The sequence below is a fragment of the Cyprinus carpio genome, chromosome A8 (genome assembly GCF_018340385.1).
Source record: "Cyprinus carpio isolate SPL01 chromosome A8, ASM1834038v1, whole genome shotgun sequence".
Classification (NCBI taxonomy): domain Eukaryota; kingdom Metazoa; phylum Chordata; class Actinopteri; order Cypriniformes; family Cyprinidae; genus Cyprinus; species Cyprinus carpio.
Genome location: NC_056579.1, coordinates 8,118,806 through 8,143,532, shown reverse-complemented (window position 1 = coordinate 8,143,532; position 24,727 = coordinate 8,118,806). Strand labels below are relative to the sequence as shown.

Below are 24,727 nucleotides of genomic sequence, written 5' to 3'. Positions count from 1 at the left end.
TACATCAATTGTTGATACATAATTTAAAGGCCCAGTGCTTCCATTGATTGAAAATGAGATGAACATCGTAGCAAACACAACACTGCCTCCAGCAACATATCCCCCCCACCATCCAAACCCTCCGGCAGCCATGTTGTGCCGACAGATGCAGTTCCCTTAAGCTTGAATCAGGTGGGAAAGCTGAAACTAGCATTCGTTTGGGAGAGAACAGCAGTGCAGACAAAAGCTGACAGTTCAACAAGCATGTGACGTTAACCCACCTTGATATCACAAAGCTCTCTGGCTACAAACAGGAAAATCTGTTTGGTCAGACTTAAATTTAGTCACATTTAAGATGTGGAAGGCAAAAAGAAGGAAGGACGAAAATCCATTTCAATTTGTCAAAACAAATGGATCACTGCTGCTGCTTGCTTGACATTTTGCCCTTGTTGCTACAGCATCTTGGGACAGGGACATGTCTCTGCAGTAAAAGACATCTTAAAGACATTTTTGTTCCTTTTTACATAGTATATAAATACACAGTTGCATCACTGAGGTCATCATGGCTTGTGTAATGCCAAAAGATGGCAAGTACGACAGACTTTTCGACTTCTTTTTAATTAACTTAGTGATCTTCCATCCAAAGAGACAAAAGCTGACTGAAGTGTAATTAGATAATGTAAGGTGCAATGAGATAATCTCTATTCTTAATGCTGTTTATCGTTGCATCTAATAGCCTTAATTCGACCCTTTTGTACATAAAACACTTAAGGGATGCCTAAGTGCTCTCTCCCAGACAAAAGCATCATTCTGATTGGATTTGCATTAGAGATTCATATTTCACTAAGAGGTTGTGAAAAACCATTAGCTTCCCTCACCTTGCACAAACTAAAGGCCTATTTCCTTGTGTACCTAACTGCTGTGTATTTCACTGTGTTTTACTAAGTAAATATTGTACTTTTAACTTCTACTTTTTTAACTTGTACTTATTTTGTACTAACAGATATGGAAAATTACATGGATACAACATCAGAGTGAAAAATAAAACAATAATTGACAGATGTTTAAAATTCCATTATAGGATACTAAATCTCATACTGAAATATAAAGATAAGATACCGTTTGGGTTAGATAAGATTTGCTCAAAAAGGCTACCTTTATTTGATAGTATTTGAACTATTATTACATTTTAAAATAACCCTTCTATTTTAAAGTATTTTAAAATATAATTCAGCTGTGACAAAGCTGAATTTTCAGCAGCCATTACTTCATTCTTCAGTGTCAAATGAGCCATTAGAAATCATTTTAATATACTGAAATGGTGCTCAAGAAACATTCATTTTTTTTTAGCAATGTTAAAAATGCTTTTGCTGCTTTATAATTTTTTTGGAAAACGTGATAGTTTTTTTTTTGTCAGGATTATTTGATCATTTATTTAAAATAGATTTTTTTTGTAACAATGACTTTGTCACTTTTGATCAAGTTAATGCATCCTTGCTGAATAAAAATAAAAATCGTATTGATCTTACTGAATCTTACTGGTAGAATAATTGTGAGATATAAAGTCACAATTACTGTATGAGAAATGAAATAACAATTATGAGATACAAAGTTGTTGCAATTATGAGAAGTTATAATTAAGAAAGCTGAACTTGTGAGATTTAAAGTTACAATGTAAAATCGAAGCTATAAGGGGTTTAGATTAATTATTATTTTTGTCCCGTTTTCTGGAGAAGCAAAGAACTTTCTACGGAGTTCTGAGGCACAGATTCCGTGAGGGCCGCCACACTGGTAATGTCAATCGAAACCAATTTTATCATCATACAAATGTCTTTACCAAATCACTCCCTAGTAAACCCAACAGTGTAAATCCATCTGAAACTGTGTGTCTGTATTTTACTGTGCCAGGCAGGCGACAGCTGGAAGACACAGGAATCTCCCGCCCCCATTCCCCTACTCTACTGTGCAGGAGCCTGCGGCGTGTTGGCGTGTAGCCTGCAGTGTGTGGGATGTCAGGGAGGAGTGTGCATGTGGAAACGAAAGGAGCCCCTGTAAATCTGGGACACCCCAACGAAGCGACGTCAGACCCCGCATACTGGCAGCCACCCCAGGGAGTGCTGAGATCCCACGCTCTCTTGGAACTGCTGGAGCTACATGGAGCCAGCGGCTAATGCCAAGCTAACCGCAAGGTAATGTTTGTGACTAACCTCAGCAGCACTTTGTGGGCTAGTAATATTGCTAAGGAAAGCATGAACAATATAGTTTGCAATACAACTTGTAAAGATCATTAATGGAAATATTGGCTGTATTTTAGAGAATCTGTTGCCATTTAAGCTTGATTCTGGATCACTTGGATAAATGCTGACTCATTCAGTTCAAGCAAAGCTCTAAATATTTTGTGCTTGTTTAACCTTTTAGCTACTTTTATACATAGGTAACAAGAGGACAGGAAATGTTTAAGGAAATGGATAAGTTTGTGAAATGCTGCGAATCAGATTTGAACTGGTTCTCCAATTAAATTCCTGAAGTTCAGTTCAGTTCAGTTTTTAAATTCAAATTACGGTTGCAAACAGGATGAAGAATTTCCATTAGAATTTGAATGTAAAAAGTAGACTGGAAATTTACATAATTGCGTTTAACTAAAAAAATAATAATAATAATTTTAAAAAGCCTTTAAAGTCAGAAGGTACCACAAATTTCTATTTTTAGTTTACTTCATCATATCCCATCACTTAATATCCCAGAATTCATTGCCTGTGTTGAATTTATTTGAATTGCAATTCAGTAAATCCCTCTTCCTGTCATTCCAATTCAAAGACATTATCAATAACTTAAAGAGAGCCAATTCTGAATTTTGCTCTACCAAGTGTTAGCGCACAAGGGCTGAGCACAAGGCCATGGCTCCAACTCAGGTACATGATTGCTTAAACAATGCCAGCAGCAATTGGAGTGAAAAAAAGATAAAAGAAATAATAAAGTCAGTTTTCTCCATGCACATTTTTATAACCCAACAGAGGGTAAATAGCCTTCTTTGGAGGAAAAAAACTTAACAGAAGGTGATTGGTTTATTCCTGTGTTTATGTTTGTCATCGGCTTTGGGATGGTGACAGAAAGTTCATTGTCAAACAATGTAAATGAGGTCTGAATGTTTTATCCTGAATAACAACCTATCATTTACTTTGTTTACTCCTGGCTGAATGCGGAACACATCACGACACTGAATCATGTGAGGAAGTGCATGTTTCCTGCAATCACTATGATAGTTAATTCTTGCTATTCTATCAGACTTTTCCCCCAATACCCTTTACAGTTTTGCCATTTAGATTCTGTGTTGCATGTGTTTAATTTGGCCTTATGCTGTTTTTAACAGGAAATTACAAAACATGGAACACCGTTCATGTTTTATTTCTACAGCATCAGATAAACACGGTGCATGTTTGACATGAAGGTTTTTCACACGTTCACAGCAGTCTAACACTTACTGAGGTGTTTCAAACCTCAGCACAATTAATTTTTCATGCCACTACATCTGCTTTTCCCTGCAGTTCTTCATCAGTATGATGGTGTGAGTTCCAGCACATCTGTGAGGGAACGGTAAGATATCTTTCTGGTCATGCCGTTCTTAATTTGTTATTGGGCATATACAGAAGTCATATACAGTTCTGTATTGATGTCGGCTCAGCTTGACGCTAAGGTTAGCACTTGCTAAGCTTGGCAGCAGACAGCGAACACCGCGTTCGGGTCAGCAGCGTGACAGATGGTTGGGTGCTCAGCGTGCGAGTGGGTTGTGTACCTGAACAAGCAGTTGCACAAAGCAGCTTTGATGTAAGCTACATAAGTGTTAAACATAGAGCGAACTGATACCAGCACTGCCGCCTGTGCCAAGCCATTAAATACCAACAATGGCATCTGTGGATTGAGCAAGAAGGGGAAAATAATGAAGCAAAATGGCAGGCGACAAAGCAGACTGGGAGTGATAACATGTGCCGCTTGCTTTTCTGCTACACAGGGAGAGGCCTAAACCGCAGGGGGCTTGTGCAAGGGGGGGTTTGTGATGTTTCTCAGAAGCCATTTTTAATCGTGTGGTAATTATTTACTGCTTGAAGAATATGAACAGAAGATTATGTGCAGTCGCCCCTCCTCCTCATCAGATGGAAAATCACAGACGCAATCAATTCATGTCCCTGCCTGAGTATGTCCTTTTTCTGCCGTATCATTATAAACACAACTGTGTTCATTTTCAAGCAGAAAAGGATCCGCCGAGCCCGAGAACCTGACAAGTATACAATACTTTACCCCTTTCGAACCGCCGCTCAATCAGTCTTTTCCATTTTGCTTTGTGATGATAGCCAGAAGCGTTAACACTTTCTTAATGTATTCCATTAAAAGTTTTCATTCAATATGATTCCTGGCTCACAAGAAAATCACCATTACTCCCTATGGGCTCTCTGTTTATCCTCACTATTAGGACAGAACGAGGTGTTGCTGAGGTAGCAACACTGGGCTGGGGATGTGTGCATTTAAAGTAGGGGATTTTCAGCTTGATTCAAACCTTTGAAAACAAAGACTTTCCGCTAAGTTAGCAGCATTGCCATCTGCTTTATTCGGCATCTCGACACAATCCTTGCGGTAATGACTTCTGAAATGCTTTCCCCACTGAGAGGAATGTGATAAAGCCGTTTCTGCTGACAGTTTGCATAATCGCTGATAAATATTGGCCCACTGTTTTTTTTTTTTTTTTTCACAAAGAGTACAAAAATGAATTATTCTTAGAATTTTTTTTTGCACTGAATACAGGGTTGTTGTTTTTTTGTGGTTTATCAGTAAATGATACTTTTGTGTATTCTTCACATATACGGTACAAAGTTGTTTCTTCAACTAGGGACTTACATTATTTGGTAACACTTTACAATAAGGTTCATTATTTAACATCAGTTAACTACTTTAGTTAACATGAACTAAGCGTGAATAATACAGCATTTATTAATCTTAGTTAATGTTAATTTCAACATTTACTAATGCATTATTAAAATCAAAATTTGTGCTGGTTAACATTAGTTAATGCACTGCAAATTAATATGAACTTACAATGAACAACTGTATTTTCATTAGCTAACATTAACAAATATTAATAAATACTGTAATAAATGTATTGTTCATTGTTTGTTCATGTTAGCTAATACATTATTATTTTTGCTGTTTTTCAAATGCCCTTTTATATACAGATTTTGTTGCTAGACCCTTGCTCAGACCCAGATTTCAGTCATAAACTATGAAAACCCACAATAAAAAATTACATTATTTTATTTTTATTTAATATGTCTCTTTTGAATTGACTATTTTATTTATTATTATTTCGTTACCAATCAAGCTGTAGTTTTGTCACATTATGTACATACCATGAAATATTTGATAATGTGTATTTAGGACATGTCAAATGTTTGCTCTAAAATTAGCCTCAGCAAGACAAACGTGCTGGCCAATTTAATTTCAAAAGGTCTAAAATGTAATTTCCATCATAGAATGAATGATTGTTTGAGATGTGGTAGAAATGACACATTGATGCATGTAATTCAACATTGTTAGCAAACTAGTTTGTACAGTGAGTTCCCATAGTTGAAGAAACATCCATGTGTCTATGACTACATTAAATAAAATATTGAACCTCAGGCTTCCAGTGTATTACACGTACAGCTAGAGGTCAGAAAAAGGTGATGAGAGAGCATGTGTGTATGTGAAAGTGCAAGGAGAGGAAAGAGAAGTACGGATAAACAATCTGGGGTGGCACTTTGGCAAGCGGCAGTCACCCAGGCTTGACAGGGCTAGAGAACAGTAGCCGTGGCAAACGGTACATCACTGCATTGCGTCTCATCAAAGCTGACAGGAGTGGGGGAAGGAAAAAAAGGGAAAAGAAGAAGCCTGTCTATTACGTGCAAAGGCCCAAAGCTTCTCACCTTGTCAAAGGAGCTGTCTCTCTCTAGCTTTTCAACTGCCATGTAAAAGGCTCTCTTGTACGTCAAAATTCTTTGAAAAGCTCAGAAGTGACTTCTCGTCGACGTCCATACCCTATAGATTAAAGCCGAGCGGAGAGCTCAGGAAGGTTGCTCTGGTCAAATATTATGACACTGAGGTTCAGATACAATCTCTGATGCCCCGCAATCTATTTTGAACCCCAGACAGCAGCTAATGAAGGCAGCAGACAGAACTCACAGCCTAGCTCGCTCTGCTTTAACAATGATCAAGAAGCGATTTGTTAGCTTAAAATTCTGAACTAGGAAATTGCACCCCTGGGATCCCAGAGCAAAGAGTGCAGTACAGGGAAGAGTTGTATTTATGATGCACTATGTGTTCCCGAGCCAGAACAAGGACAGAGCGGTAAGACAGTGAGTGATCCTGGTTAACGCTATTTTTTCACAACCGGCAATTTAATAAAACATGTTCCATTTGGTGTATGCAAGGACATCCCAAGACTTCAGTGAATTTCTCACATGTAAAGACTGAAAAAGGAGCATGTGTCAACTCTCATGATGATGATTTTAATGACGATTCTCTTGCCCGACCATCTGACTGCCTGGCAATGAAATCCTGCAAAACCTGTGGTCAGGAGCCAAGAGTCTCTCTCTCTCTATATTTCTCTCTCTCCCCTTTTGTCTAAAAACCAGTGGCTTTAGGCCTGGCCCTGTTTTAATGAGATTATACAGTGCGAAGTGTCACTAAGTAGGATATAAAATGGAGGCCATTATCTGGCATTATTTCTGAGCAGCCTCCCCATCCATCTGCTTACCACCCACATAGTCTCTACGTTGGGATTAGAACTCTGATTAGCAGGGGGGTGCTGCTTAAACACCCCTATGTCCTCTTTCTCTCTCCTCCTTTCTCTCTGGGCACTGTAAACAAAACAATAGCCCTTCTCACCCAGTGTTTCCAACTCCCGTATTGCCCTGAAACCACAGTCTGACCTGATATAACTACATCAAACAGACCAAAAGAAGCAACGATTTTAGTTTAAGACCTCATTTTTAATTTGATTTGTCCTTTTAAATATTCAACAGTGGAGTAAAAAGTTGCCCTTTTTTGTGAAGATACATGGTTGTTTGTTTTGGACACACCTTTAAAAATGCTGAATATTCTAAAATGACTAATTAATTTTATTTGAAACATTATTTTCATTAAATTATTATGATTTAGTTGGCATTATGTATTTTTTTAACATACAGTATTTAATAAACATACAGATCATTAATGAATATATAATGCATTAATAATTGTGTGTGTGTGTGTAAATATAGTCTTTTCAGTTTTTTCTCAACAGCTTTTATTTATATTTGCGATTAATTCTTGTAATTAATTTAATTAACATTTTTAATTAATTGACCTCTGAATTAAAAATTAATGACTCTTCCTCTCAGAGTTTTCCTTTATAACCTATAATACCCAAGACATTGTGTCTCTTCTGTTTCCATTACACACACAATTCATTAAGCAAATCAAATGCCGTTTTCTCTTTTTGTTTTGTTTTGTTTTATTAGTACCTGTGATTTTGTCTCGAACCAGCTTGCAGGACTCAATCTCGCCAATGCTGCCAAAGAGGCTGCGGAACTCTTCCTGGGTCATGTTCTGGGGCAGGTAGTTGACAATGAGGTTTGTCTTGCTGTCGTCATCGGAGTTGCCGGTCTGCATGGGTGAGGGGCAGCTACGGCTGTTGCTGGAGGGACCGTTGGCCGTGGCAGAGTTCGGCCCATTCGTCACCTGAGGATCCATGTTGCTGATTATCTGCAGACAGAATAAGGGTTTAAGTATGTGGCATCTGAAAAGTAAGCAGTTCAGTAAACAGCATATTTTAGCACTGACATATCTGATTTCCTATGTATCAAGTACTTGATAACTTGAAGAAAATTTGTGGAAGTTACTGACATTTCAAATAAAGGGGTTGGAATAATCTAGTGTATGTAACTGCAACTGCAACTGCAACTACTAGCTGCAAAACCTCACAGACTGACTCTAAATAATACAATGCATGACACACTTACTGAAAAACTGTTTATGCATCTCTAGAATTTCAGTAGCTTTCTTCCACCCTCCCTCCCCCTCACTCTATCACTGATATTTTAGAGTTTGGCTGTGCATTTTGATGGTTGGCTCCACTTGACAGGGTAAAAATGTGAGCCCTTCAGCATGGAGCAACTGTCATGGTGAACAGCGTTTGCCACTGGTTTAACCGTGCACTTTTAAGAGCAGGTGTTTGAAGAGAAGCTTGCTGGCCCTGGGGAAGTAGGAACAGAGGAGGCCCTAGTCTGTGCTGCTTTTCAGCCTCAAACTTTTTATTTCAAGATTTTTCCACACGGTAGCTAAATGTATTCACCCATTTGCATAAAGGATGTTTGTGTGTGAGCTCATGTGTGTTTAATTTTGTCACCCGACTCTATTTGAGGGGGCTGGGTGACATCTAGAATCGTGTCATATTCTAACTGTCACGAAGGTTTGAGATACGCGTGTGAGTGAGCATGTGTGTGAGAGAGCAGATTAGTGGGCATATCTTCATGGTTGCAAAAGCAACACTCCATGAGACCTTCTCAGGGGAACAAACAACAGCTATCAGTGTCAGTCAGTGGTGCATGTTAAAAAGAATTTCGCTTTAGCTTTTACACCTTTTATAACACTAGCCTGACCTTCTCTGACTGTCTGGACAGCCATGGTGAGGCTTAAAACTGTGTCCTAACCAGACGTGACTGACAAAGCAACACTACATTTTTTTTAATTTATTTTTTTTATGCTGGATAGTCCCACCCATACCGAAATATTACTGGACCAAAATTTTGCTTCTCAATGCATATTAAATATCAAGGAGAAGAGACTGAAAGTCATAAGAGGAATGGCTATGGGCAATTTGTGTTAGGCAATTGTTTTTGTTGTTGTTTTTTTGCATTCAGCGTTGACAGAAAAATTGCAAGTTGCTCAAATCTTGTCACATTGAGTCTAGTGTAACAACAGTACTGTGTGTATCAGTGTTTTAGGAACATTCAGTGAGGTCTTTCATTGTCAGACAAAAGTCTTGGACGAAAAAGAAGGAAAAAACTCTAAAAATAAATAAGAATTAAAACAGCAAGCATGACCTGATTATAGCTCGTTCTAAGCTGATTCTGTAAGTCAACCATGTTTAATATTCATTTTCTCTCCCTCTCTGACTGGATGTGGCATAATTCAGATCAAAATCTGCAATAAGAGGGTGACGGAAAAGTGCTAATGTTTCCTGCTGATAGATTCAAGAGTGGAAAATAATAGAGATGAGGAGGAGAAAAAATGGATCTAAGCTGAAATTCAGCTGCACTTATTTTTAGCTCTTCAAGAAAAAATACTCTGTATCTGCACTCTGAAGTTCGACTCTCTTTTATCAAAGTGGGCATTTTTAGAAAGGTTAACAATTTTTCCCCATCTGACACTACGCTAGTGTTTGCACTTATTTTATTTATTATTTTTGAGAAACACACAGGCACAGTAAAGAGGATGCTAAAAACAAAGCTATTCAACAGCATATGATACAAATCCATAAAAATAGCTGCAGCATTTCTCTGCTCCCCTAAGTGATCTTTAAAGTCAATGTGAAATCAGAACGGGCCCTATTTACTTTCTTAATGCATGTTTGGGTCTTACTGAATGATTCATCGGTGTGCATGTATCTATGTAAAGTATATATATGTATATATAAGCATGTGTGTGTGTATATTTATATATATTTCACTCTGATTCTCTAAAATGGTTAAAAAAGAGCAAATGCAGTTGCATTCCCCCTTTTCTGGATCAACTGCTTTGCCTTCATTTTTAGTCTTTGTATATGTTAACATTTTTTCGACGTGACAAATAGAAAAAAAGCTGCTGGCAGCCCATAGGAGGCTCATCTGCAAAGCTCTCAGGATATGCATGTAAATGGATCCTGTTCTGTACTTCTCTGAGGCAAAAAGGGATGGAGTAACACAAAGGGACAAAACAGCCATCGCCACAGCAGGTCTTGATAGATGTGTGTGTGTGTGTATATATGTTTATTTATTGGTGTTTTCGTGTGTGCATGAGTGAGGGGAGACTTATTAAGTCTGTTTGCAGCTCCTGCTGTGCACTGTTCTTTCAGGGGAAAAAAAAAGAAATGCTCAAACCTCATGGGATGAGAGCTTTGAATATTCCAGAGAAGAAACAGATGAAAGTGGACACCTTTCATTCTGATTTCAGGGACCTGTTGTGTCTCGATGGCCAATTAAAGACCTGTCCTTCCTTTGTGACACTAGCTCTTACATGCTGTCTTATTATTTTTCTGTAGCTGAACTCCCCTTGTTGTCATACTGAGAAGGGTAATTGATCCTTTATACACTTACTATTGCTGGACATCCCCCTAGCAGCTGACAAGGGTCAGTGTAGTGACTTTTCCTTATTTTTCCCTCCTTTACTTAACTACTATTCCTGAGTAGTTAAAGATTAGATTTGAATGCAAAATTGGCCATTAAAAATAACCAACCATATAAACAAAACAAAGAAACTCTTTGCTTTGTGTTGCCTGGAAATCTGTCAATAATTAATCAGGAGGGAGTTTCATGAGTGCTGATATACAACACTGGGACTTTTTGCTGTATGTGAGGATTTTTTAAATGACTCTTTCTTTAGGTTACATCATTGTGCCAGTAGATGGCAATAAGAAATGATTGTCTTAATGAGTGATTCACTGAGACAACTGATTCATTCAGGATCAAAACATCAGACTGGATATGTTTGCCATTGTATCATTTACTCAAGTGATTTGTTCAAAAAGTTATTCCGTTAAAGAACTATTAAAATATAACATATATTAAATTTATAATACATATATTTTTTATCTAAATTAATTTTTTTTAAATTCATGTGTCATTCTTTCTGTAGAAAATACAGTGCCTGAAATGTGAACCCCTGTTATATTGTGTATTATATCTAAGGCTGTATTCTTTATTGAGCAATCAGCACCTACAACTCAAAGCTTTACTACACTTAAAGTGTTGAGTAGAATAGTTTTTAGGCCTGTCAACAAACTTGTAAAAAGCATTGGCTAAAAAAGGGCAGTCTGCTTCCCCGACTCTCTTTTATTTTCCCGTTTACAGCCAGGTTTGACAAGTTAGCATGGTCCATTTAGCGTGGGGGTCACATGTTAGCTGAACAACTGCTATTGATATTAATGACAATGCTAACAGGTTTTGCAAAGCTTAGGGCTGTCACAGAAACAGATGTGATTTCTCAGTATACCTGAGTTATTTCAGTTATATCTGTAAAGTAGTAGGGACATTTAATGTGTTTGGATGCTAGCTAAGGCAGAGCCTAGCTGGCTGTATCTGTTTTTGCTGTAGCTGTAGTAGGCAGGGAGACAGTTAGATAGACAGACAGGCAAGGCGAGCAGACAGGCAGACATGCTAAGCCTTTACAAAGGCCTTGGTGTCAGCCGGGGGACAGACATCATCTTCCCTTTGATTCTTCTGAACAGTAGCCCCAGATTACACTCCTTTATTTTTTCAAATGCAATGGCAGATATGTCGACTGTTTCTGAACGCAGCTTGGCCCGGCTCAGGCTACGAGTGAGTGAGTGTGAATGCAGGAAGGAAGAAGCTCTTCCACTCTGTCTTACATAAGTGCCTTAGAGGATGTCAGGACGGGGATAAAAATACAGGTTCAACCAGTCCATTGTCCCTGAGTCACGCAGAGCCAGAGGTGTGTGTTTGTGTGTTCACAGCACTGCAGATAGATGCATTTCGGTATGTGTCGCTGATACCTGCCATTTCAACACGGCACTTTAATGGCCTTATTAGCTAAGATGATAAAATGTCAGGCTTCTATTCTGATGTGTGTTTTTACTGTTAATGCTCTCCAGTTATTACCGGAGCCTTCTGATGCTAGTGCTCCCTCCTATAGATGTCTGTTCCTATTTATGTGGCCCTGCAATTGCTAAATCTACGAGAAAACAACACCGGTAATGATCTTCAGGTTCAAGTAAAAGAGAAATCTTTTTCTTGCAATCCAAATGCAAAATTTTATATTATATATATATATATATATATATATATATATATATATATATATATATATGTATATATATATATATATATACATGTATATATATATATATCACTTTAATATGTAAAATTAGTATGTAAAAATATATATTATATATTTTACATACTAATTTTACATACTAAAGTGATTCCTTCAGCATATATATGCAATTTTTTCTAATAGTATAAGACACTGAATTCACAGACATTATACATATTGACAATACAACATCCATCCATAATATGTTATCAGGTAACACCACTAATAACAATTACAGTAATAATACTAATAATAACTTTCATTTAAAACGTATTGTTACACCTGTTTCACTCTACCCCTGTGCATACCCTCCTTCTCATAGCACAACTTCATAGCAACAATACGGCTATTAATGGAAGTAAAAATGGCAGTTAGTGGGCAGTAGTCTCCTTACCATCTTTGGCTGTGTCAGCAGTCCCTTCTCAGCCCAGCCCTGGAGCTGCGGCAGGTCTGCCTGACGCCACTGAGTCTCTGTCGATCCCTACGGGAGGGGGGCAGGGTCAATATTCAAACATGCCCATTTTCTCCATACCAAACAAACACTCCTGACGGTCTCCAGGCAAACTAAAACACACAGGTGGCTTTGATGTGGATTCAAAAGACAAACTAGTTTGAATTTGGGTTTTATATATGCTATAATGGAAATGGGTGCTATAGGTGCATGCGGAGAACGGGTGATATATAGAATCGCCTATTCACTGACAAAACTGAAGAATTTTTCCACGCTCCAGGCCGTAGACAAATTTGTGTTGGATATAGAAACTGCAAGTTGTGAAAAACAGCAAGCCTCTGACTGTAGATTTAATATCTTGGGTTTTCCAACAAATCCAGCTTCGTAAACAAGACCTTATAGGACCAATACTGAGGCTGCCACAATCACAGCTTGAGCCATGGTGCTAACAGAGAAAACAGCCAATTTAGGAAAAGAGGGAGGCTCTGAACGTGACCTTTCCGTTGGATGGATGGAATAGAGGAGGAGTGTAACAGGAGGCATCTAGCACTACATGATGGAGGAGACACTTCTGCATTGGAAGGGACAGAGGGGGGCTGGGGGGAGGGGCTGGGCATCCTTTGCAGATCCTTAAAACATTTGTGTAAGCGCCCCAGTGTCAGGGTTTAAGGAAAAATGGACCATCAGCGAAGGAGGGAGAGAAGAGAGAGATGGGGTGGGCAGGTGGATTGCTGACAGCTCTTGGTGTAGTGTTATCTGGGACATGGGTCTGTAATTTAAAAAAGAGCCTCATGGGATTTTTTTTTTTTTTAATCTCGTGTGCCACCTAGGTTTTAGTTTTAGTGAGGACCGCAGGGTGTAACAAAACACTTTTATTGTTCTGGTGATGAAACATCAGTGTACATTCAGCTTAAAGGTGATGTGTATTTGTTCTCTAATGAAACAACATATCTCCATGAACAAATCCAGAGCTTTAGATCCACATGCTGAATCGTTCAAAAAATAAGAAGCAGGATGACAGCCAAATGATGCATCAGAATCTTGGTGCATCATTCACAGTAAGGTTTAAAAAGTGCTCGCTGTTACTCTGGTTACAGAGGACAGATCAATGTCCGCAGGTGACAGAAGGGAGAGGACAGACTATAAATGAATTCATCTTCTGTTTTCACTGACCTTTTCTCAAAGCTCACAGGAATCAAAAATGGAATACGTAACAATGATAGAAAATAGCTTTTTGTTCTTGTTCTCTTTCTGTCTTATTTTCTCTCTTCCTTCTTTTTCTGTTTCTTTTGTTGAGAAAATAAAACTACTGTTGTTCATAGCAATTAAACAATGTCAGCAAATGTAAAATAAATTAACATTTGTTTCTTAAAATCATTTGTCAGATGTGCTGCAGAAGCTGCAGTTTGCAGTATGTAAGCTAAATTATCTGAAGGCTTTTCTCTCGATACTTCTTAGATTAACTCTTTGACTCTCTCTCTTTCACACACACACACACAAAAACAGAAGCGCACACACACACACTAAATGTAGATGCTCAAAAATATACTGATGAGAAAGAATCTACCAATATCTACCAATATTAAATACCCCATGAAATCCAAATGAGAGCTTTGCGACTTTAGTCTATGTACTGTATGTTTGCTTTGAGGCCATCTATATGCTAATGTTCTCCTAAACATTGACAAAGTGACTTTTAGCAGATATACGCAAATATCTTTCTCTTCAGGGAAAATGTACTGATAATGTTTGTGATATAACATGTTATAAAACATTCCTGTTTTCTGTTTAGGCTAATACGTTAACACATGACAGAAAACTACAGTCGACGAATGGCTTCATGGAGTTTTTAAAATCCAAAGAAAATTGAATCTCGTATTAGCTTAGTATAAGTCCGCAATTACCTTAAATACAGTAGCCAAGGCAAAAGTAAATAAGTAAATAAAATAAAACAGAAATGTCACCTCACCCTCTGAAATTAAAAAATAAATAAATCTCCCACTCTTTTCTGCTCATGTGATGGTCAATAGATCAGCCACTTCATCCACGGCAGAATGTTATTGGTCAAACAACCCATACTTAACCCCAAACAGGAACCACAATGGACTCAGAAGCATCTTGCACATCATTTCCATGGGCGTACAGTCTGTATCACTGAACATTGCGGCAGATAATTGACATTGCAGAGGTGCTATTAAAACTAAGAGTGCTTGCCACAAAATGGAGGTCACCCTCAGCAGCTGTATATATGTGAATGTATGATCTTGCTGTTTTTGCCACACACACTCATGGGGTTCAAAGCCAAGGAAAGGAGGATTTAATCTTTTTCTTCCATTTTTTTTACTCATACCTCTCAGGTAGATGTAGCTGGGGAATAACCTTTTCCTTCATTCATTTTTTACCTCCTTTTACAAAACAGCATGACTCTGTTAAGTAACCCTAGACTAAATCCCCTAAAAAAAATTCTCAGAATGAGAAATAAACAAATTTGTACTTAATAGAGTCTCCGTGCGGAGGGAATAAGTCTCTTTAATGTTCGCAGAGGTCGCTGCACTTGCCCGAGTCTTAAACCCTCCTGTGCACTGAACTGCTGGAGGGGATGTGAGCTGTCAGAACCCATTCAGGTACGCAGCTTCATACATTTCTTGTATCTTAACGTCAGGTCAGTAAAGTTCTCTGTGTGTATTGATTTTTATTTTTCTCTCCCTGTATTTCGCGTGGGCTCCCCTCCTCAGTGGGACACCTCCTCCAGATTCCTCGGGTCAAACTGCCACTCCGGCAGATCAATCAGGGCAGTAATGTAGGACGGCATGCGCCAAGACTGCTCCGCTCCGTCACTATTGATCCGCATCTACTTTACCAAATAGATTTTTTCTTCTCCGCCCTCCCTCCCTTCTCTCATTTAGTACCTCTTTCGTCCTCTTATTCTTCCTCTGAGGGACTTCGAATAATAAATGCCTCAGTATAAAAGCAATTTTTCATAACTTTAACTTTTGCTTGACATGTTTTCTTCTTCCCTCTCTAGATGAAGTCCGGTTTTATGTTACGCCAGATCAGTAGAGGCTTCCCATAATTTATCTGCCTTTCTCCCCTGGGTGATGGTGATGGGCCTGGTTCAGTCAGGACGTTAGCGGATAGCAGAGGACCACACCCTGATCACATTACCCCGTCATTACAGCAAGCCTCATTTGATCAGTAATGAAGGCTGCTGTTCATTTGGCCCATGCCTTGTGTTCTTTCTTGGCGTCTGTTTCTCATAGATGGGTTCCTTGCTCCCGACTAAGAGTCCAATGAATATCTCAGAGGAATTACTCTGACCTTTAGCTGTTCAAAGGCGGGATTCGCTTCCTGGGGTGACTCAGGGTGACTATTTAATGACAGGTCTGTGGAGTAATGGGGGGGATGAATACAGGCCACTGCAGAAACAGAAACACCCGAATGCTAAAAACCATGATCGCAGAGATTCACAAATTTATGATGCTTGAGAAATATTTCTAAGCAGTTCAGTTTTATGTCAGCACATTGTAAATACATTTAAAATGTTAATAAGTGATTTTCCTAGCTTCAGATTATATCTAAAACACTATCTAGCTTTTTTTAATAGATTGTCCAAATTGAAATCATTTAAGCTTAAAAGAAAATGATGGAAAGATGGTTGATTGTCTGAGGGTTTAATTGCTTGAAACCATATCCAGAGATATTAAATAATGAAAAATACATGAATACAGACTGACACAGCAAGCACTTTAAGTAAGGTATAACATTTTGGTTCTAGATTCTTCTAGAAATCGAAGTGTTGTTCATGTACAGTTCATGTAAAAATCTTGTAAGAAAAGAAAGGAAGGAAAAGGAGGAGATGAAAGGAGATGAACTGGAAAGATGATAAGAGGTGAAAAAGAAGGAGAACATGTGAGGGTGTATGCAGCATCAGTGACACAGGCTGTGTTTTTCCTTTGGGCTACAGGTCTGGTGAAACACCTGCGTCTCTCCCTACCCACTCTCTCCAAGTCTCGCAACGTTGACCTCATCAGCTGACCCCACTCTCTTTTTCTCTCACTCTCTCAATCCACCATCGCTCCTTTGCAGTTTCCCCCTCTCTTTCTGGATGAATGGCTGTATTTTCTCTCAGTGCGTGGGATCTCCTTGGCCTTAAATTAACCTCTCTCGCAGATCTTCTGTGGAGACGAATTAGCGCCCAACGTGACAGTGCGGCTAATGTGTTGGTGAGGGTTTAGCAGAGTTTTCAAATAAAAAAAGGCAACAAAAAAAATTCAGTGCTGTGCTATTGAACTGCAATGCAAAAATGAATGTTTTCGTGAAGTTACACAACTGCTGTAAATGGTGATAAAGATTGAAAAACAAACAAATGCACTCATGATAGTACGAAAAACTGCATGTTTCTTGACTGCATGTTTGCGTTTTGCATAATCCACTATCTAGTCCATGCTGCCATGGGGATGCTGGCTCCGTTAGCCGCTGGTAGCGGCCCAGCTCACTGCCAAGGCAAGCAGAAAATTGGTGAGCATCTTGATTCAGGGATGACACTTAAATTTGTGTGGCTCCAGTGACCAGTTATATCCTCAGGCTCCGGATGGAAATATGAGAGGGTTTGGCCTTCTGCCTGCTCCAGCACAGCCCACAGGACTCACGTCCTTCAGGCAGTATGGGGTAAGCGGCCTGCTGGGCCTGGCTTTGTGCACACACACACACACACCCAGTGGCACACCACTGACATAGTCCAGCCCCTGGCCATCTCTGTGGTATCTCTCATGGACACGAACGCTGCTTGTGACACAGAAAGGCCTTGGCTGTCATACGTGAGGCTCTTGTGTCATATTAAAACAGATTTAACGGGTGCATATTTGGTGGATGTGTCTTTAAAATCCCTCAGATCTGTGTTATGAAACACACTTTATGTGCAGGCAGATGATTAAAGTGAGACAGGAATTTTTTGGGTGTATGCGCGTGTTGTCCTTGTCAGTCAACTAGCCTCGGACCACGAGTTGATTGTCAGTGACAGGCTCAGAGATACACTGCCCACCCCCACAAGCTCATTCTCTTTCACATACCCTTCCGCTCGCTCTATCTAACCCCTACACATATTATGGATATTGCACTAGTGCCTCCCACCATCGGGAGACTTCTGCATTACAATAAAGGTGACCTTGCCATGTCTGCATGAGGAAATTTCTGAGCAACACTAGGAGTGGGTGGTATGACCAAAGTATTACATCAAGGTATGAGTAATTTTAAATCATATAATGGTATATATATCACGATATACTTATTTTTGTTGAAAAAAATAAATAAAATAACTGACCCCTAAATACAATAGTTACATGCATAAAATGTCAAATATTATATGAAATGTTATTATTAAGGTACTAAGTAAGTGTTCTATAATAAAATTGTTTTGTTTATATACACACTCACTATGCAGTAATTTATTTTTAACAGTACGCATAATGTTATAGTCAACTCTCAATGTACATCAAATGTAAAATAATACAGATTTATTTAAATATACATATTTCATAACTATGCAGTAATCTACAGTTTTTAATTATATATATATACAAACACACACCCACACACACACACACACACACACACACACACACACACACACACACAGTCAACTAGCTAAAGTAAATGGCAAAAAGAAAAAAGAAAAAAATATGATAGAATTTTAAATATTTTGGGGATTGAATTTCCAGTAAAAATAAGATTTATACATATATAGACGTATTTATACATATATAGATCAAAAAGTGTTAACAACATTTATACACTGGGTCGAGAATAAATTGATCCCAGTAAACTTAACAAGGCGGTCCACACAATCATCTGCAACAGGCTTTGTAGACCACTTTAAAACAAAAGTCTATATATATACACCATGGTCTAATTTTTACCGGTTGACACATCTGTACTGTCACATAGAACATTTGTCTAACCACCCAGCCCTACGTTACGCTGTACATATGCAGTCTTTTCTCAGATATCTCCTTTGTCAAGGTTATGTGTATATGTGTCCTGTCTCTCTAGTTGTGCAAGTGTGTCTATGTGGTTTTCATTTACTCTGTGCATGCAGTATGCAGGCTGTGTCAGCTCCAGGTGGGGTGTTGACATGGCTGTAGGTAGCTGGCAGGTGGCAGAACAGTGCCGCACCTGCGCCAGGCAGAGAGAGAGAGAGAGAGAGTGTAGGCTCATTCCTCCGTGCCCTGGAAACTATGCATACTGTGCACTCCTGAACCTCTCCGGCTAACAAGCTGCTTTACCAACTACAAATCACATTGAGGCTATATAGATGAGTTTTAAAGCTGCGCTTGGGAGCCCTTGGTGAGTATTGCATTGAGTGTGGAGAGCTGGTAAAATGAAGATGAATGTGTTTTGTTATGCAGAGTGTGAAACCCAGCTAAAGATCTTGCTCCATATATTTGTCTTTTAATTATTTCTTCTAAGCTTGTCATGCAATGTTTGCTCATTACAGAGAAACATTAAAAACTTTACAAATAGCCTAAAAGTAGTAGTGTGTGTTTGTGTGAGGGGAGCATAAGGGAAAGGAAGATGTGCATGTAAGGCAGCTAACTGTGGTCTCAAGTTCCTGAGAGTATGAGGTGGGCTTCTGAACACACATCAACACACTGAGCTTTCTCTCTCTCTTTTTACTCTTACAAACCACACGCATGAGCTCTGGTTAATCCAATCTCAGCCTCCTCATCTTCCTGCAGCCTCTTTCTCAAAGTCCCTTTCGCCACACTCTCGCTTTTCCAAAACATCATCTCTTATTATTCCATTTGCATTCCAACACAACACACAATTCGTCCATCATTCTCTCTTATCATTCCCTTGTTTTCCCTTACCTTCTACATAACCATTTAACCATTTTTCTTCACCAGCATTGAACTTCTATTTGCACCAACAAACACACCTGATATTCTGCCTCTTTTCTTTCTCCGGGGAGGAACTATGGTCTGAAAATATTACACGTAAATAAAAAATCCAGTCCTTTAAATGGAAATTGTGAAGACTGTTATAATATGAAGGCTGAAATGAATATATATATATATATATATATATATATATATATATATATATATATATATAAAAAACAGATGCATTGATATTATAATTCTGGGTGATATACAAAAAGCATATTAGTTTCATTCTATGGCTTGATATGGCTTTAAAATCTCCAGTATATAAAAATTGTATATTCATATTAAAAATAAATTGAAAAATATAAAAACAAACTATAAAATAAACTTATTTTATATGCTACAAGTAAATGAGGCATCACAACAATATAATGTACAGTATGAAAAATATTCATTTTGAGATTTACTAAAGATTACATTTAACAGTTATATTAAATTATTTGTGTTTTAAAAATTTAATTCTAGATGAGGGAAAATTTACTTAATGTAAAAATCCAGGAAATGAGCAGACAATTAAAAATGCAATATAGGCTATTATACTGTATATCCTATAGCACCTAAAATGTTATAATACACTATAAAAAATTATTAAACATTTTTTGTTGGTGGTTGTAAATAAAAACATTTTACAAGAAAATACTATTTGACTTTCTACTTAAAAATGTTAAGTTTAATTCAATGTGTTATTTGCAACATCTTACTTATTCTTACTTATTCTAATTATTTGTTAAATTTACTAGCAACTTCTGACTAAAAATAGTTTCTACACCTTTTTTTTCAGTGTATTAACCAATATATTGTACATCCCTATTTTAAATGTATATATACATATAATCAATGTTCCCTCAAAAAAAGTTTCTCGCTAAGCAAAACTTCTCTCTATTGGGTGGACATTTAAGCCACCTGAGCAAAATCATTCTTTATACCAGAGCGGTAGAGCGCACCCACAAAAAAGTGTGTAACTTTTAAATTTACTGTGCTCTTTATGCTGTATATGACCCTTGATGTAACTAAATGATGCACATTTTAGGTTACCTGAGAAAACATTTTTACAGTGCTGTGTTACCAAGAAATTCTATTTAAAAAATCATTTAAAAAAATCTTATGTAGAACAGTTCAATTCTTAATCATAATATAATATAATATAAAAAACAAACATTTTCAATAAATATTATCAAAAAACGTGAAAGTGAATTCTTTTAGTTATCTAAAACATACCCATGTGGTAGAGTTTGCACACTACTACACCTGTGTGTAACTGTAAATTTCTCGAAGTTTTGTTATTGCTCTGTACCCATCATCCGCTACTTCCACCACTTAATCAAGCCACTCTTCTTTAAAACATGATGACATTTTATTTCATGTTACGTTTGCACTATTTCGTCCGCAACCGTAAAAGTATTAGATTTCTACAGCGACTCATTTGGTGCACATGATTCACTTTCTACTGTATGAAACCTGTAAACCGCATTCACCGGCTCTAAAGCGACACCAAGTCTATAACGGTTTGCCAGAGCATTACAATTATTTTACATTTACTAGAATTCAATCAAATGGATTTTTCAACTCATTTTTGTGTTTGTCCTGCACAGCATATTTTTTCCACACGCAGCTTAGATGGAACATTGCACATAATATTTTGAATTAAAAATAAATAATTTTTCTACTGTACATTATGATGTTTTGATGCCTAATTTTCAAGCATTTAAAATTTTAGATGAGTTGTATTGTGAGCAATGCTGTTTTGAGACAACATACAAAACTATAAATAGTCCTATGCATAAAATCATCCAAACAATTTATGTGTATTGGCCAAAATATCTGCACTGATACATCCCCATTTTAACCCTACAAAACTCACAGCTGGTGGAGAAACATCTCTATGCATGAAATCAGTTTAGTTATTGATTAAGTTCTGCGCTCAAGCTCATAAAAGAAAGTAGCTGCAAGACAGAGCGGCAACCCCACAGCATCTGCTTTAATAAGAGAACGCCAGGGTAATTGATGGAATATTGACTGAATTACTAACTAGCACAGGCAGCTAATAAATAGCACCAATCTCAATATGAGAGACAAAGAGGTAAATGAAATTCAATCTCTTAACCTCTTCATACATGTCAGGGCTAGAATGTATATACGCTCCAAAATGCAGATGAATGAGTTGAATGAATGACTATTTATAAGAGGGCATTTCTTCTTCCTACTCTTCTGCAATCATAGTGAAGCGATATACTTTACTGTCATCTTGTTTTACAAGCATAAGCAGCAATGACCTAAACACTGTGTCAACATGTCTCCAGGATGTCCTTATTTCTTTGGAGGTGGGGATATAAACAATGGCATTATGAGGGAAAGGGCGACCGTATGTGTCCTATTGCAGCTGGTTAGATAAAACCTCTGCAGAATATCAACAAAAGCAGCAAATGTGGCGTGCATTCAAAAGAGCAGATTAATCATCTAATGCCGGGGTACACTGTAATTGAAAATGCCTACAGGGGGCCATCTATGCATATATATAATATGCTAGAAAATATAAGGTTATCCTCATAGAATCCATCAGAATCAGAGTTCAGTGATGATTGTGCATAATGTACGGGGGATACTGTTTTTTTTCCCCTTTCTTTCTTTTTTCGTTTTCTGGTTCGTGCTTGGAATATTTATTAGTGTTTGTCTGATGTTGTTTTACTAACCGTGGTTTTCTGATTGCAGGTTGATGGAGACCAAATGGAATAAATGCCTGCTTCTCGGAAGGAAAAAAAAGCAGGGTGTGTTTGTGTAAGGGAAGATATTTGCTCCCGGACAAGACAGCAACTTCTGCTAAGGGTCTGCTCTCACCTCTAATCAGCTTAACTCCTCTTGACAGCAAGATAACAATATCCACAACCCGAGCAGATCTACAGGGGCAAGATTTCACGCGAAGCACTCCCTTCATGAATTGCCAACGGCGGTATCTATGGTTACTGTTGTGGGAAGATGGGTTTTGCGGGCCACCCCATTTGCCCTTCTCAGTCAGGGTTCATTGCGGGAGATGCCGTGCCTTGTACGCTCCATAACCCTTCTCTGATGTGACCTTTGACCTCCGAGCACTGATATTCGGAGAGAACTACTATCTTTGACATTTATACCCATGTTCCCTTTCTCATCTCATTTCTTCTCATTGTATCCCCTTTTTACCCACGGGAAACGAGCACAAATAAAATCTATCCTGAATTGTGCTCTTTTGAAGGCCATACCAGCCGTTATTACGCCACATCATGTACTTTTTTTAATTGCATTAGTCGTTTTCATAAAGCTATAGGTTGTAAAAGCTGTAAAGGATGATTTCCGTGTGATTGTGTGAGGTGAGCCACCGTATTATGAATGACCTTGAGATGTCCTTTAGCATCACGGGAAGCAGGTCAGTTAATTGGCTAATGGGCAGGAGAGAAAACGCATCTGCGATTGAAATAGTGTGAGCAAAGACTCACATGCTGCTGCTGTCTTTTCCTGGGGTGCAAAATGTAGATCAGAGAAATGTGCAGTTTGTGCACAGTCTCGAGAGAGCCTGCCACTCAAATCCAAACGTCTGTATGAATACCAAAACACACAGGCAAAGATAGAGATAGAGAGAGAGAGAGAGAGAGAGAGAGAGAGAGAGAGAGATAGAGTGAGGGAGGGGGAGACAGAAGAAGGAATGAAACAAAGAAAGTGGGATGGAGTATGAGGGAGGTCGGAAGCTAGAATGATAGGGGATAAGAGCCAGCTTGAAGGAAATGGGCGGTAATGCGCTTATTTTACCTTTTTCTATTTTATCATCAACTCTAACCAACAATCACTGTTTGTGATTGAGCCTCTGGCGGACAATCACACACACATATATATATATATATATATATATATATATATATATATATATATATATATATATATATATATATGCAATATGTATCTGAAGAGGTGTCTGTCAGAGTGCCCGGAGGAGTGGTGTGTTGTGTTGGTAAGCAGCTGTGTGTGCTGTGTATATTCGGCTGATTATCGTCTGTCTGTGCATGGCACTTGGAATTCGCGCCAGAGGAATTATCACGCTTGCGCTTGTGAAGCCTGCTCACTCCCTCTCTCCTTCTTGCTCTCTGCTCAGCTTTCTGCAAGGAAAATGAGGATGAATCAAACTGAGAAATCACTGTAGATGCCTATTAAAATTTAAACCCGAACATGTTATTCATGTATATTTAGCTTTGACATAATAAAAGGCCTCTGTGCAAAAGCATATTATTAAGATTATATCAGATTATTATTCATAGCACATTGTTTAATCTTACTTAAAACTTATTAATTAATACATTGGATACCTTTTATTTATTTTTATTTTTTAAATTTTTTTTTACATAAAGGGCATTCAATTTCACCTAATTTTAATTTCAGGTGTTGCTCTTTCAAATGTCAGGAGATGTATTGGATATTATAGTTATGCTTCAATCATCAACTTTTTCTCAGATATTTATGCTTAAAATTATTTAGAATAATAAAAAGAGACACAAATGTTGTCACTAATAACAATTATTTTTTATTTACTAAGAGTTATGAATTTATGTAAATAATATATCAGTGATCAATGATCTAATCTTGGAACAGTTTGATTAGAAAAGTTTATACTGAAATTTTCTGACTTTTGATTGTACACTTTGGTATCTTGTGAGACTGTCTTTTGAAACCGTTTTCTCTGAAGCCATATTGGAGAAGCAGGAGAAAAAGTCTCATTGCCTTCTAGAGGAAACAACTGAGATGTTAAAGAGATCTCATTTGTGATATTTCTTTCCTATGGGCAGTTTTTATCTGAACATCTCAATTTTAACAGATCAATTTTAATTCAAGCTCAAAATTTACATGCACAATTTTTTAAGTTTTCTTTGTAGATTTGCTCGCTTCTCATTTGAAAACTAAGGGTAAAATTCTCCCAGTAATCACAAATATGGAATGTGATGAAAGCTCATATTAGCTACTGAAATTTTCTTGGAGTTATTTAAGTCTAAATGTGAGACTTGTCTAATAAGCCCATTCTGACTTCACCTGTCAGTGTGCTCCATCCTCCCTGGAGCTGGATGTTCAGTTACCCCAGTAACTCTCAAGGCATTTTCTCTAATCAGTTGGCAGAGTGAGACTCATTCAGTAATTACATTCAGAGGTTACATTTGTGTTCTAAATCTGTCAGAGCCGTTGAAAACGATTAAGTATTAGGATACTTTTTCAAATCAGAATGAAGAGCATAGCAAATAGATTA

The 24,727-nt window shown here is 37.9% G+C and overlaps 1 protein-coding gene across 3 annotated transcripts in view; it reads right to left on the bottom strand.

The window, feature by feature from the left end:
- The window catches only part of LOC109068983 (ELAV-like protein 4), an 80,868-nt gene that overhangs the window by 35,046 nt on the left and 21,095 nt on the right, over positions 1-24,727 (bottom strand). For all 3 annotated transcript variants that reach the window (XM_042761915.1, XM_042761917.1, XM_042761916.1), the window contains exons 2-3: positions 12,473-12,559; positions 7,512-7,752 (exon numbers count right to left, since the gene is read on the bottom strand). In XM_042761915.1, coding sequence (XP_042617849.1) covers positions 7,512-7,752; positions 12,473-12,559 — 328 coding nt within the window. The remainder of the gene's footprint in view (positions 1-7,511; positions 7,753-12,472; positions 12,560-24,727) is intronic.